The following is a 13,221-nucleotide window of genomic DNA, read 5'->3' on the forward strand; positions in this document are numbered from 1 at the left end:
TGTATGGAGGATGTAGAATTCAATTTCTGGATATGTATTGTCGTAATATAGTGAATAATGAGGACAGGTTAATGGTATTACTGTCGAATCTCTCGGAGGAAAAAATAAACAGAGTTTTCGTCTATGTGGTTAAAGCATTAGAAATAAGACAAATGATATGTGATCTTGTTTGTGAGTGATCAGATGCTATTTAATTCTCATAGGAAATATTGTATTAAAACCTTTACCATCAAAATTGTGTGATATTGTTGTTTATTATATATTGTTATGTAGAGAGTTTATTTTTCTACTATGTTTGTTGGCTCAACTCTATTTGTATGATTAATGTGAACAAATAAATTTATTATTATTATCTTCTAGCATTTCGCCTTTCCATATTGTAAAGACAAATTAATTAAAAATAATTGTAAAAACCGCGAATGAATAATTAAACATAACCTCAACAAACTAAGTTCAACATGACAGTAAACAGAACGCCGCCATTTTTTCTTAACGACAGATTACAGATGTTAACTGACCAAATTTTGCCGGTAAACTCTATAACGGCTCATTAGCTCTAACGGCGTGTGATGGAATCCGATTTTGTCAGTTAAGGGCTAATTGGAGTTTACGCTTCCTGAAACGACACGTTCAGTTCCTGGTGAGACCCGACCTTAGTCATTCTTATCGATTGAAAACTGTAGGAAACCAAAACCCAGTTTACCTGTGTCATTTGTCTGAAATTGTCAGCGGCTGCTGTAGCCGTGGACTGCTGAGGTGCATCCTTGCGACTGGAGGAGCGGCCGCCCCATTCGTCGGCTGCCGCCTCCGCTGCCACCATCTCAGGTGCCGCCCCCGCCGCTTTGGCCGCCTTCTCGTTGAGCTCTAGCAGCAGCTTGGCGGCCGCCTGCTTCGTCTCCTCGTAGCGCTTCTCTTCCACCTCCTTGCGCTGCTTGGCGCGCTGCTTCGCCTGCTCAACCGAGTTCGCCACCTCCTCTCGCTTCAGCTGGCTCATCTCATCCTCCTCTGTGCTCATCATTCGACCACCCTACAAACACAACAACAATAATCATTATTAATAATAAGACCCAAATTATCAATCAATCAATTCATTTATTTATTTCACTAACGAACATAATATAAAAATATTGAGGGACCGAGCTTCACTCTGGAGCAGGGCTCTCCAACCTATGGCCCGCGGGCCACATCCGGCCCGCCGAGAGTTATTACAACAGATTTTTCAAAATATATTTTTGACAACAACTGTGAGTTCAGTACTCTTCTCTTACTAGCCACTCCATTTCTTAATAAGTGTAAAATTAGCTGTAAACAAGCAGCGATCAATCATTGCGAGATATTAGCTAATGATCTGCACGGACTGTACACGTCCCTGTTTGAACGCTACAAAAAAGGTAACCTACTTCCATTTTACTGTTCTCTCCCAGAAAAAGACTTTAAAAACATAAAAAAACCATACTCGAGTTATGTTTTCTCTTTTTGGATCTACCTACAAGTGCGAGCAGACATTTTCAAAAATGAAGTTTGTTGAATCCAAATACTTCCTTGTCAAATGAACATTTGAAATCAATTTTAATGATCGGAACCACAAAGTTTGATCCTAAATGGGCGGACATTCTAAGTGGAAAACAAAATATGCAATCTTCTCACTAAAAATAAGTATTCTCTTTTAGCATGGTAACTTTTTGTGAATTCATGTATTGTCAAATTGTCTTATTACTATTAAAAAAAGTTATTATTTTGTTTTACTTGCTAAATTCATGCATTTCCAAGTTTTCTTATGACCTTTTTACACTCAATAAATTGGACTTGGTATTAAAATGGAATGAGTTGGTTTGTTTCTTCCTACTTGGAACTCCTCATATTATTTTAATGGAAATATAATAATTTGACACCTTCCAAATGCCCCGTCGTGTGTGTCCCCACAAGTCAAATTCCACGTACATACTTGCTATTGGCTCTCTAAGCCTCCCAAGAATTAACAATGTGGCGCTTGGACAAAAAAGGTTAGAGACCCCTGCTCTGGAGTACAAAAGCATATGTTGATCATATCAATTTATTTCTTGTCGAATAATATTTCTCGTGAAATCAGCGGATTGAATGCAATAGTTCAACATCTGAGGCATGATTTTGTCCCACTTCCCTACATGCACTCACTCACTCACTTCCATTATCGACAGACGACGAAATTTCCAGCTTTTTTTCCAAGAATGAATTATCCTTTTAATATCCTTCAGCGAGTTATCCCAGGGATTAGACCTAGTGCAATCGAATTTTTATATCATAAACCTACTTTGTTCCAAATTTTGTGAGAATCTAGAGCAGTATTCGAAATCCGGTGACTAGACAGATAAACATTGAAACAGAAATTGCTCGCTTAATATTACACAATAACAAAAAAATATATATATAAAAATGTAAAAGGAAAGTGGACAACTCTAGGCATAAGCATGAGTGGGGTGTACTACTCCCAATAAAACAAATAAAAATACTCAGAGAAGTAAGGTCGCTCCGCAGTCTTAGATTGTTTCTTATATCTTATCATTTTCTTCCCTGTATTAATAATAGTGAGCTTACCGGGCTGAAGAACTCGCCATGAACTGATTTTGAAATCCGCAGCTATTATATGTGAATCAATAAAACTTTATAGCTTACTCAGTATGGGTGAATGAATGAGTCAAAATCAAAGACAGACACCTGAAATTACGTGTCGGCATATAAAGGTAAGACAGTCTGTGTGATAGCTCTCAAAACACAAATCAACAATCAGCGGAATGATAAGTAACTACAATTATATGTCACTACAATATCCTCAAAAAGGATGAACGAATGAGTCGCTAGCCAACGAACTCATTTTTTCCTAGTAATTGAGATGAATTGATTTTAGACTGACCTGGACCGGAGCACGCATAAGGGGCGGCGATGTGAAGTTGCCGCCTCCACCGTGATAGTCGTTGGCAGGAGGCTGCCTGCCGCCTCCATGCTGCTGCTGCTGTTGCTGCCATTTGCGCTCATCGTCATCCCCGCCACGTCGCGGCTGCTGATCCATGGCGTCAGCAGCACGTGAAGGCGGCGGGCCACGGTCGGCATCGCGGTCCGTGTCGGCGGCGTCGCGACGACCGCCTGCAGGCGACTGTTTGCTGCGCTGCTGCTGCGACTGCTTCTGGGCGGCACTGTCGTCGTCCGCGTTTGTCTCGTCGTCGCTGAATGCCAGGTTTTGGATTCAGCAACCTGTCCCCTTTATAGAAAAATAAATCCTCTTTTAAATCTAGGAGAGCAGCTTAGGATGAATATACCATTTCCACCCAGCTGCGACTAGCATCAGACAAGGGAGAATACCTGTTTAAGAATAGAGGAGTTTGGATTAACTCTACTAGAAACTGCCCTATTTGTAATTACGGGGAATTAGAAACTCTAGAACATTTTTGTTGCGCTGCCCCATGTATGGAGGATGTAGAATTCAATTTCTGGATATGTATTGTCGTAATATAGTGAATAATGAGGACAGGTTAATGGTATTACTGTCGAATCTCTCGGAGGAAAAAATAAACAGAGTTTTCGTCTATGTGGTTAAAGCATTAGAAATAAGACAAATGATATGTGATCTTGTTTGTGAGTGATCAGATGCTATTTAATTCTCATAGGAAATATTGTATTAAAACCTTTACCATCAAAATTGTGTGATATTGTTGTTTATTATATATTGTTATGTAGAGAGTTTATTTTTCTACTATGTTTGTTGGCTCAACTCTATTTGTATGATTAATGTGAACAAATAAATTTATTATTATTATTATTATTATCTTCTAGCATTTCGCCTTTCCATATTGTAAAGACAAATTAATTAAAAATAATTGTAAAAACCGCGAATGAATAATTAAACATAACCTCAACAAACTAAGTTCAACATGACAGTAAACAGAACGCCGCCATTTTTTCTTAACGACAGATTACAGATGTTAACTGACCAAATTTTGCCGGTAAACTCTATAACGGCTCATTAGCTCTAACGGCGTGTGATGGAATCCGATTTTGTCAGTTAAGGGCTAATTGGAGTTTACGCTTCCTGAAACGACACGTTCAGTTCCTGGTGAGACCCGACCTTAGTCATTCTTATCGATTGAAAACTGTAGGAAACCAAAACCCAGTTTACCTGTGTCATTTGTCTGAAATTGTCAGCGGCTGCTGTAGCCGTGGACTGCTGAGGTGCATCCTTGCGACTGGAGGAGCGGCCGCCCCATTCGTCGGCTGCCGCCTCCGCTGCCACCATCTCAGGTGCCGCCCCCGCCGCTTTGGCCGCCTTCTCGTTGAGCTCTAGCAGCAGCTTGGCGGCCGCCTGCTTCGTCTCCTCGTAGCGCTTCTCTTCCACTCCTTGCGCTGCTTGGCGCGCTGCTTCGCCTGCTCAACCGAGTTCGCCACCTCCTCTCGCTTCAGCTGGCTCATCTCATCCTCCTCTGTGCTCATCATTCGACCACCCTACAAAAACAACAACAATAATCATTATTAATAATAAGACCCAAATTATCAATCAATCAATTCATTTATTTATTTCACTAACGAACATAATATAAAAATATTGAGGGACCGAGCTTCACTCTGGAGCAGGGCTCTCCAACCTATGGCCCGCGGGCCACATCCGGCCCGCCGAGAGTTATTACAACAGATTTTTCAAAATATATTTTTGACAACAACTGTGAGTTCAGTACTCTTCTCTTACTAGCCACTCCATTTCTTAATAAGTGTAAAATTAGCTGTAAACAAGCAGCGATCAATCATTGCGAGATATTAGCTAATGATCTGCACGGACTGTACACGTCCCTGTTTGAACGCTACAAAAAAGGTAACCTACTTCCATTTTACTGTTCTCTCCCAGAAAAAGACTTTAAAAACATAAAAAAACCATACTCGAGTTATGTTTTCTCTTTTTGGATCTACCTACAAGTGCGAGCAGACATTTTCAAAAATGAAGTTTGTTGAATCCAAATACTTCCTTGTCAAATGAACATTTGAAATCAATTTTAATGATCGGAACCACAAAGTTTGATCCTAAATGGGCGGACATTCTAAGTGGAAAACAAAATATGCAATCTTCTCACTAAAAATAAGTATTCTCTTTTAGCATGGTAACTTTTTGTGAATTCATGTATTGTCAAATTGTCTTATTACTATTAAAAAAAGTTATTATTTTGTTTTACTTGCTAAATTCATGCATTTCCAAGTTTTCTTATGACCTTTTTACACTCAATAAATTGGACTTGGTATTAAAATGGAATGAGTTGGTTTGTTTCTTCCTACTTGGAACTCCTCATATTATTTTAATGGAAATATAATAATTTGACACCTTCCAAATGCCCCGTCGTGTGTGTCCCCACAAGTCAAATTCCACGTACATACTTGCTATTGGCTCTCTAAGCCTCCCAAGAATTAACAATGTGGCGCTTGGACAAAAAAGGTTAGAGACCCCTGCTCTGGAGTACAAAAGCATATGTTGATCATATCAATTTATTTCTTGTCGAATAATATTTCTCGTGAAATCAGCGGATTGAATGCAATAGTTCAACATCTGAGGCATGATTTTGTCCCACTTCCCTACATGCACTCACTCACTCACTTCCATTATCGACAGACGACGAAATTTCCAGCTTTTTTTCCAAGAATGAATTATCCTTTTAATATCCTTCAGCGAGTTATCCCAGGGATTAGACCTAGTGCAATCGAATTTTTATATCATAAACCTACTTTGTTCCAAATTTTGTGAGAATCTAGAGCAGTATTCGAAATCCGGTGACTAGACAGATAAACATTGAAACAGAAATTGCTCGCTTAATATTACACAATAACAAAAAAATATATATAAAAATGTAAAAGGAAAGTGGACAACTCTAGGTATAAGCATGAGTGGGGTGTACTACTCCCAATAAAACAAATAAAAATACTCAGAGAAGTAAGGTCGCTCCGCAGTCTTAGATTGTTTCTTATATCTTATCATTTTCTTCCCTGTATTAATAATAGTGAGCTTACCGGGCTGAAGAACTCGCCATGAACTGATTTTGAAATCCGCAGCTATTATATGTGAATCAATAAAACTTTATAGCTTACTCAGTATGGGTGAATGAATGAGTCAAAATCAAAGACAGACACCTGAAATTACGTGTCGGCATATAAAGGTAAGACAGTCTGTGTGATAGCTCTCAAAACACAAATCAACAATCAGCGGAATGATAAGTAACTACAATTATATGTCACTACAATATCCTCAAAAAGGATGAACGAATGAGTCGCTAGCCAACGAACTCATTTTTTCCTAGTAATTGAGATGAATTGATTTTAGACTGACCTGGACCGGAGCACGCATAAGGGGCGGCGATGTGAAGTTGCCGCCTCCACCGTGATAGTCGTTGGCAGGAGGCTGCCTGCCGCCTCCATGCTGCTGCTGCTGTTGCTGCCATTTGCGCTCATCGTCATCCCCGCCACGTCGCGGCTGCTGATCCATGGCGTCAGCAGCACGTGAAGGCGGCGGGCCACGGTCGGCATCGCGGTCCGTGTCGGCGGCGTCGCGACGACCGCCTGCAGGCGACTGTTTGCTGCGCTGCTGCTGCGACTGCTTCTGGGCGGCACTGTCGTCGTCCGCGTTTGTCTCGTCGTCGCTGAATGCCAGGTTTTGGCTGCAAACAAGTCACACTTTTACTTAATCATTCATAGTAATTATAAATGCAGTTACATGGAATATGGCTTTCTCGCCTACACCATATTCAATTCCTTCAGAGATGTTAGAGATAGAATTGGATTTTTAATTGAATTGAATTTTAATTATTTCGATAGATTACAACAGCTTTTGGAATACTGATATAATTAAATACTATCTTTATAATGAATTAAATTAGTATTACGGTTTGTATTATAATGAATAATAATTATTTCGTTCAATTTTACTTTTCAGAGTTTACTGTCAGAATTAGATGAGAGGGACTGGATGAATACGGACTGAATCAGCGCCGATAACCGATGAACGTTGAAGAGGTAATAGATTAAACTTTGAATCTTTAATATAAGGACTAATAAATTATTTGAGGATAAAACATACAATCCATATAAATTTCAACTACTGTTTCTATCATCACAACCACTTATCTATTCAAAACATTTTCAAAAATGTTAGTTACAATGTTTTTTGTCAAACTGTCACATGTAAAATGAATATCTACCAAATCAATACTTTACCACATAGAAAGCATACAATTCTTTTTTTTATCAAACAGTATTGATAATGTAAATAGGTTAATAATAAGTATATTAAACCTAGAGAAAAAATATATTTAGGACTATTTTCAAATACAAAATGAATTATTCATGAATATTATCAAAACTGGGAATTATTTTACAAAATATCCCTATAACTACTATACTCGGTACATTCAGAATGTTTGTGCAAAATTTGAAGTTTATCAGTTCGGTATTTCAGGCGTGATGGTGCGTCAAACAGCTCAACCAAAACTTATTTCATTATAATATTAAAAAGGCGATTATAAAAGAAGTAGATAGATGAAGATAGTTTATTCATTTATTGAAAATCATAAATCATTATGATTTATATTATTATTAGAACAAGACAACGTATAGCCCAAAACTGCCTTTCTCTCAAATCTTTATGAATAGAAGTTTCGAAAATGAATGAGGTAAAGTTTTCACTCCAAAACTAGTGACTAAAATGAAAATTTTAAATTTTGATTTTTAAATACTAAATAAAAATCAAACATATTCTACTCAAATCTCTACTAATTGGACATTTTTGAGTGATTTTGGAATATTAGTGATAGAAGAAGAAGGTAGGAAGGAGAAGTACTGACTTGTAGTCGATGTCATCTTGAGTAGCCCATCCGGTATCGCGGGCAATGTCGTCCATCCGGTTGAGATCCTCCTCCTTGATGATCGGCCGCTGAGCCACCTCCTCAGCATCATGACCGCCGCCGCCACCACCTCCGCCGCCCCCACCCGGCCTCGCACCACCGCCTCCCGGTCCAGCCATCATCCTAGCATCAGGCATGTAGGGGTATCGTGGGCGCGAGGGCCCATGCACGGGACCCCCGGGGCCACCTTGAAACGACGGCGGAAATGGTCCTGCTTGCCGCAACATCTGTCAGCACACAAATACCAGTATAAAATTCATTCGAAGTTATCAGTTTGGTATAAAATAAATTATTCAAAAATATGGAATCAAAATCACAATATTCATCTATCTCAATTTTCACGTAATTTGGTTTTGTTTATAGGTTGAAATCGGCCTAGTTTGAGCGTTTGGACAGCCATAAGAGGGTAAACTGGCTCTTTAGAGCCAGTTGTCTTTAAATTCGACAATATTTCACAGGAGAGCAAAACCGACAGTGAAAAACGTCTAGCAAGTAGTACCGTAGCATATATCATTAGTAATATATTGTTGTAATTCAATTTTTACTAGATTGTAGTTTAATGTTATACAAAAATGAGGTCAACCAGTTGAAACTTGGATGACGAGATAAGAGTAAATTTAATCTGCTCTATCCTTAGTTAAAGCATACTGTTGTAATAGAAAGACTTGTGTATTTTTCCCCGACATTGGAATGGAAAAATCGTAAATAGATAAATTTCCATTAAAAAAGAAACTATGTCTTAGCCTTAGTAATAAGTATAAACTGAATGAACAATTTCCTGAGTACATGAAAAATGAAAATGTTGAACTTACAAAAGGCGGCAAAACTCCGCGCAAATGCGACATCATGTGAGGGGGGCCTGCCTGGGCCCCTGCCACCCCAAAGGGGGCCGAGCTGCTGCTGCCGCCCCCAAGCAGGGGGCCCTGGACAACTGCAGATGGCGTCTGGCTGCCAACTCCGCCGCCCCCCGCGCCCCCCCGGCTCCAGTTCGCATCGCCGGTCTGTGGTCGCAGACTCGGTCCGCCCGCCCCGAACGGGTTTGTGAGGTCCGGTTTGCCAGGCCCGGTCGGGCCTACACTCACACCTCCCGGTGGTGTCTCGCCCGGCAGTAAAGGAAATTGTGCCTACAATCATTCAATTACTCAGTCAAATAAATAACGAAAAACTTCCAACAAGCAAGAAATAAAACAATAGAATTTAGTATTTAATATTTTATTTTATAAAATAGATACAAGCAAGAAGCAACAATGTACTTTAATGAGAATTTACCATCGGCAAACAACAGAATAACTGGAATAAATTGTTTTGCCATAATCAAAGTTATAAACTTTTATAACGGTATGTTATAAAACTAACATATTAGGACATATGGGTTAGTAAGTTATTCCTAATAGGACTATTCATACTCGTTGGGCTGGGCTGAGTGGGAATAGTCCCATTAGAACTTATGGCAATAATATCTTCATTGTACCGGAAACGTACCATCACACTAATATGTGCGAATCCAGCTTCAATTCAAACAAACAACTAAAATTTGCACTTTTATTATAATCCTTTCATCAAAGAGAAGATATGAATATTCTAATTGACATAGAATAGTAATGGACACTATTGATATCCAATAGTTACTTCATACTTATCGTAATCCATTCAATTTATTGAAAAATGGGGTATTTGAGATACATAATTTCTTTATGGTAGTTACCACATGAAAGGCGTCTATTATAAGCTTTTCACAAAACTATTCATAAATTTATCAACTTCAACTCAACTTTACTGTATAGTATTTTCCAAGGTAGATTGGTAGAGAAGATTTCAAAGTCTCAACTCCGCCTAATAAAGAGTATTATTTCATTTGCATTTACCTCAACTTGACCTTGACTTTACTTTACTTTACCACAATAATTATAATTCAACTTAACTTTGATTCAACTCAACTGTACTTTTTAATTCATCTTGACCTTGACTTAAAATGAACTAAATTGAGACAGATGTGGTTAATGACCTGGAAGTGCGGCGACTGATGTGCCAGATAGCTGGGCACCGCATCCGGGCCGCCTGGGGTGGCCGTCGACGTCACAGCACTCCACGACTTGTCTGTCGCCGCCGCCGCAGTCGGCTGCTGCTGCAGGGATGCACTGGGGGCGGTGGCAGGCGGGGGCAGCGGTTGGCCGGGGCTGGAGGCGGCCAATGTGGAGGAGGACGAGGGAGGCAGCACTGCGGCTGCTGGGGCGGCACTGGTCGGTGCCACGCCGCCTCCGCTGACTGCACCGCCGTTCGTCACAGCTGCGTTGCTGCCGCTCGATGCTGATTGGACTGCTGTTGTCTGCTAATCAAACATCAAACAATGGAAAATCAGACATAGAAAATGATCATTCAATACAAATATATATGTGAAACCTATACGAAATCTATAAAACTTATGCATGATATCGTATAATTATATTAGGCTTGAAAAAGATTTGTATCAAGGCTATGATCACATTTGCTCCACGTTGCGCAAGTAATTGAGCGAAGCTCTGGCTACGATTCACTGCAATGAGAAAGCAACCTACTCACTATCCACCACTCCTCCTTCGAGAATAACATTGTCATTATAGGCCGATAGACTACCGATCAGAATGAGATAGCTTTGCGTAGGCTATAAGGCCTCGTTGCGCCGCATCGCACACGCTAAATTTTTGAGTTTAAGCTTGAAGCAACTACCGTATTTACGAAACTTTATACTTCTTTGAATCAAACATGAGCAATAATATTTTATTAGTAATTTCTTAAAACTAGTTGGGCTTCGCAGCTAGCCTAGCCTTGCTAAACATAGTAAGGTTGGTGACCAAAGTACTTGAATAATAATCCAAAAAATGTACTGAATCATTGTTTGTTGTGATAATAGATTTTTCATCAGCCATTAATTGACGCCATTGATTGAGATAATAATGATTAAGCAATAATATGGTCATGCATTTGTTATTTTGAGTTGAACTGACAGTGTTTGGTGAGGTGTGGTTCGGTTCGTGGGAGCCGCCCCCAGGTGGCGTTTGTGGGGGTGGACCTGTCTCGCCGGGCTTGCTGCCCCATCCTGGGCCGCCGGTGGGCACGAGACTGTAGGCGGGGTCTAGGCCGCTGTGCTCTGACTTCAAGCTGGGCAGGTTGGCCGGCGCGCGCCGAGCTGCTGGTATCTTACCCAAGTTCTGCATTCCATGTTTGCGTTGGTGCGGCACATTTTTCTGCTGGTGTGTTTCCAAAGATTCTCCCTGTTCACACACAACACACACACATTATTGCCATAGTTCACATTATAATACATCACAGTTGACATTAAACACGAATACACATTATAGAGATAATTCACATTATAATACATCACAGTTGATTAAATCAATATTTTCAAGATGAATCATATCTATAGTCCGAGAGAGATTACTTTTAACATGAAGAGGGGAAACTCATTTCTCCTTCCACAGTTTCTAGCATGGACAGACTGGTGGAGAGGAGTGATCATGCTGCACATAATTGGTCGCTGACACAATAGTAGGGAGAATGTTGTTAGGTAGTGGGAGTGAGCACCGAGCCACTCAGTCTTTGAGAAATAGCTGTGTAAAAAGTAATATCTCTCGGACAATATCACACATCTTCGGCATTTCAATTTTGTTTTTTCAGATGTACATAACATTCTATTGAATAAAAAATAAATCTCAGTAGCCTTTTAAATTATTTTATAACATATTTAGGACATTAATGCATTTCAAGACTTGAAAATGGCATTAATGTCCGAAAAATGTTGTGATAAAATAATTTAAAAGGCTACTGAGATTTATTTTTTATTTATATCAGAAGTAGCCCTAAAGAAAAAAGACATTCTATTGAAATATTAAAGATATTTCAAGAATCAAATACATATATTTACAATACATAGTTCACATCTTACTGTAGATACTTAAGTTACTGTTGTTTAAAAGACAACTCTATACATAATCAAGAGAATAGAAACTGAAATGAAATATGTTTCAAATGGTAGAGACGTGAGGACAAATTGTAGTACTCATGCGCTCTGCTTCTCTTGCACTAAGCTACTTATTCTCAGGTTTCATTTCAGCTATTAATCATCTCTCTATTAATCCATTCATAAAATCATCACTAATAGACACTTTTGTACTGCATTATCATTCATCCCCTCATCATCACCAGGGCTTAAAAATACTTGTGGAGTTGCTTTTGTAAATAAATAAATAAGCGACAGAGCAGCGTCCTCTTCACCAGTCAAGCCTATTCTTGTAACTCTACTATCTGTAATAAGTTTATTAAAATATTGCCTTCCAAACAAATGTTAACTAATATATAAATCTGTGCACACGATATTACATAAGAAATAAATTCAAAGATGATGGAAATTAACCCACTCAACTATGGTAAGGTTGGTAATATAAGTATATGTACTTGAATAGCGCTCAAAAAATTTACTGAATGTTTGTGTTGATGAAAGATAGATTATTCATCAGATACTGGCCACCTTTCAGAGATTATAATTGTGAATACAAATTTTTTATCCGATTGTCAAAATCTAGTGACGATCACAATAATCCTCAATTAAAGCAGTTTGAAGTCAGTTGCACAATTTTTTATAGCAAATGAAACATTATTTAATAGTGCTATAATATCGAATTAATCGCATTTACGTTTGTATTGATAAGGGGATGATGACTCAATGTAGGTTAGAAGAGCACTTCTATTAGTTATCAAGTAGTGTGACACATGTTAAAACCACTTTGCTTGTAATACGCGTGTCACTACTGTAAATAGTAACTTATTTGTTTCCTTGAATCCTACTCTTTGTCATTTATTGTGAATTAGTGTATAAGCCAGCATATCTTATAACTTATACGAATAAAGAAATATAATCTAATCTTCTATCACAACCTACTATCTACCTAACCATCTTCCTTACTAACCTAACTTCTATCTACCTAACAAATCCTCAGACAAGAAACAACAATTAAATATTTTTTCTATAGACCTAATGATAGTTATTGGAAACATATGAAAAATTAATAATAGAACAAAATAAAACACAGTTTTCAGATGGTATAGGTTCTGAAGAATAAGGTTAAAACACACTAATTCGAATGAGAATAGTAAGGAAAATTACTCACTCTATACAAAGTATTTATATTTAGTGATTGAAATTTTGGCCGTCCTTTCTCCCCCTTCGGAGCAATCCCTGACAATGTAGACATGCTGTCTGCAGGGCACCATTTAGATGAAACAGTACCCTTAGAACGAACCCTATTTCTGCAAAACAAACAAAAATACACACAATTAG

General features: G+C 38.7%; 1 protein-coding gene across 2 annotated transcripts in view; it reads right to left on the reverse strand.

The window, feature by feature from the left end:
- The window catches only part of LOC111045084, an 85,133-nt gene that overhangs the window by 67,615 nt on the left and 4,297 nt on the right, over nt 1–13,221 (reverse strand). Inside the window, exons 2-8 of one of the 2 annotated variants that reach the window (XM_039432157.1) lie at nt 13,052–13,190; nt 10,889–11,155; nt 9,910–10,233; nt 8,717–9,028; nt 7,845–8,131; nt 6,335–6,662; nt 704–1,027 (exon numbers count right to left, since the gene is read on the reverse strand). In XM_039432157.1, coding sequence (XP_039288091.1) covers nt 704–1,027; nt 6,335–6,662; nt 7,845–8,131; nt 8,717–9,028; nt 9,910–10,233; nt 10,889–11,155; nt 13,052–13,135 — 1,926 coding nt within the window. In that variant the 5' untranslated portion in view covers nt 13,136–13,190. Of the gene's footprint in view, nt 1–703; nt 1,028–4,150; nt 4,474–6,334; nt 6,663–7,844; nt 8,132–8,716; nt 9,029–9,909; nt 10,234–10,888; nt 11,156–13,051; nt 13,191–13,221 lie in introns of those variants that run through there. The other variant, XM_039432158.1, reaches the window with a different exon arrangement.

This window comes from Nilaparvata lugens, chromosome 7 (genome assembly GCF_014356525.2).
Source record: "Nilaparvata lugens isolate BPH chromosome 7, ASM1435652v1, whole genome shotgun sequence".
Taxonomy (NCBI): Eukaryota; Metazoa; Arthropoda; class Insecta; order Hemiptera; family Delphacidae; genus Nilaparvata; species Nilaparvata lugens.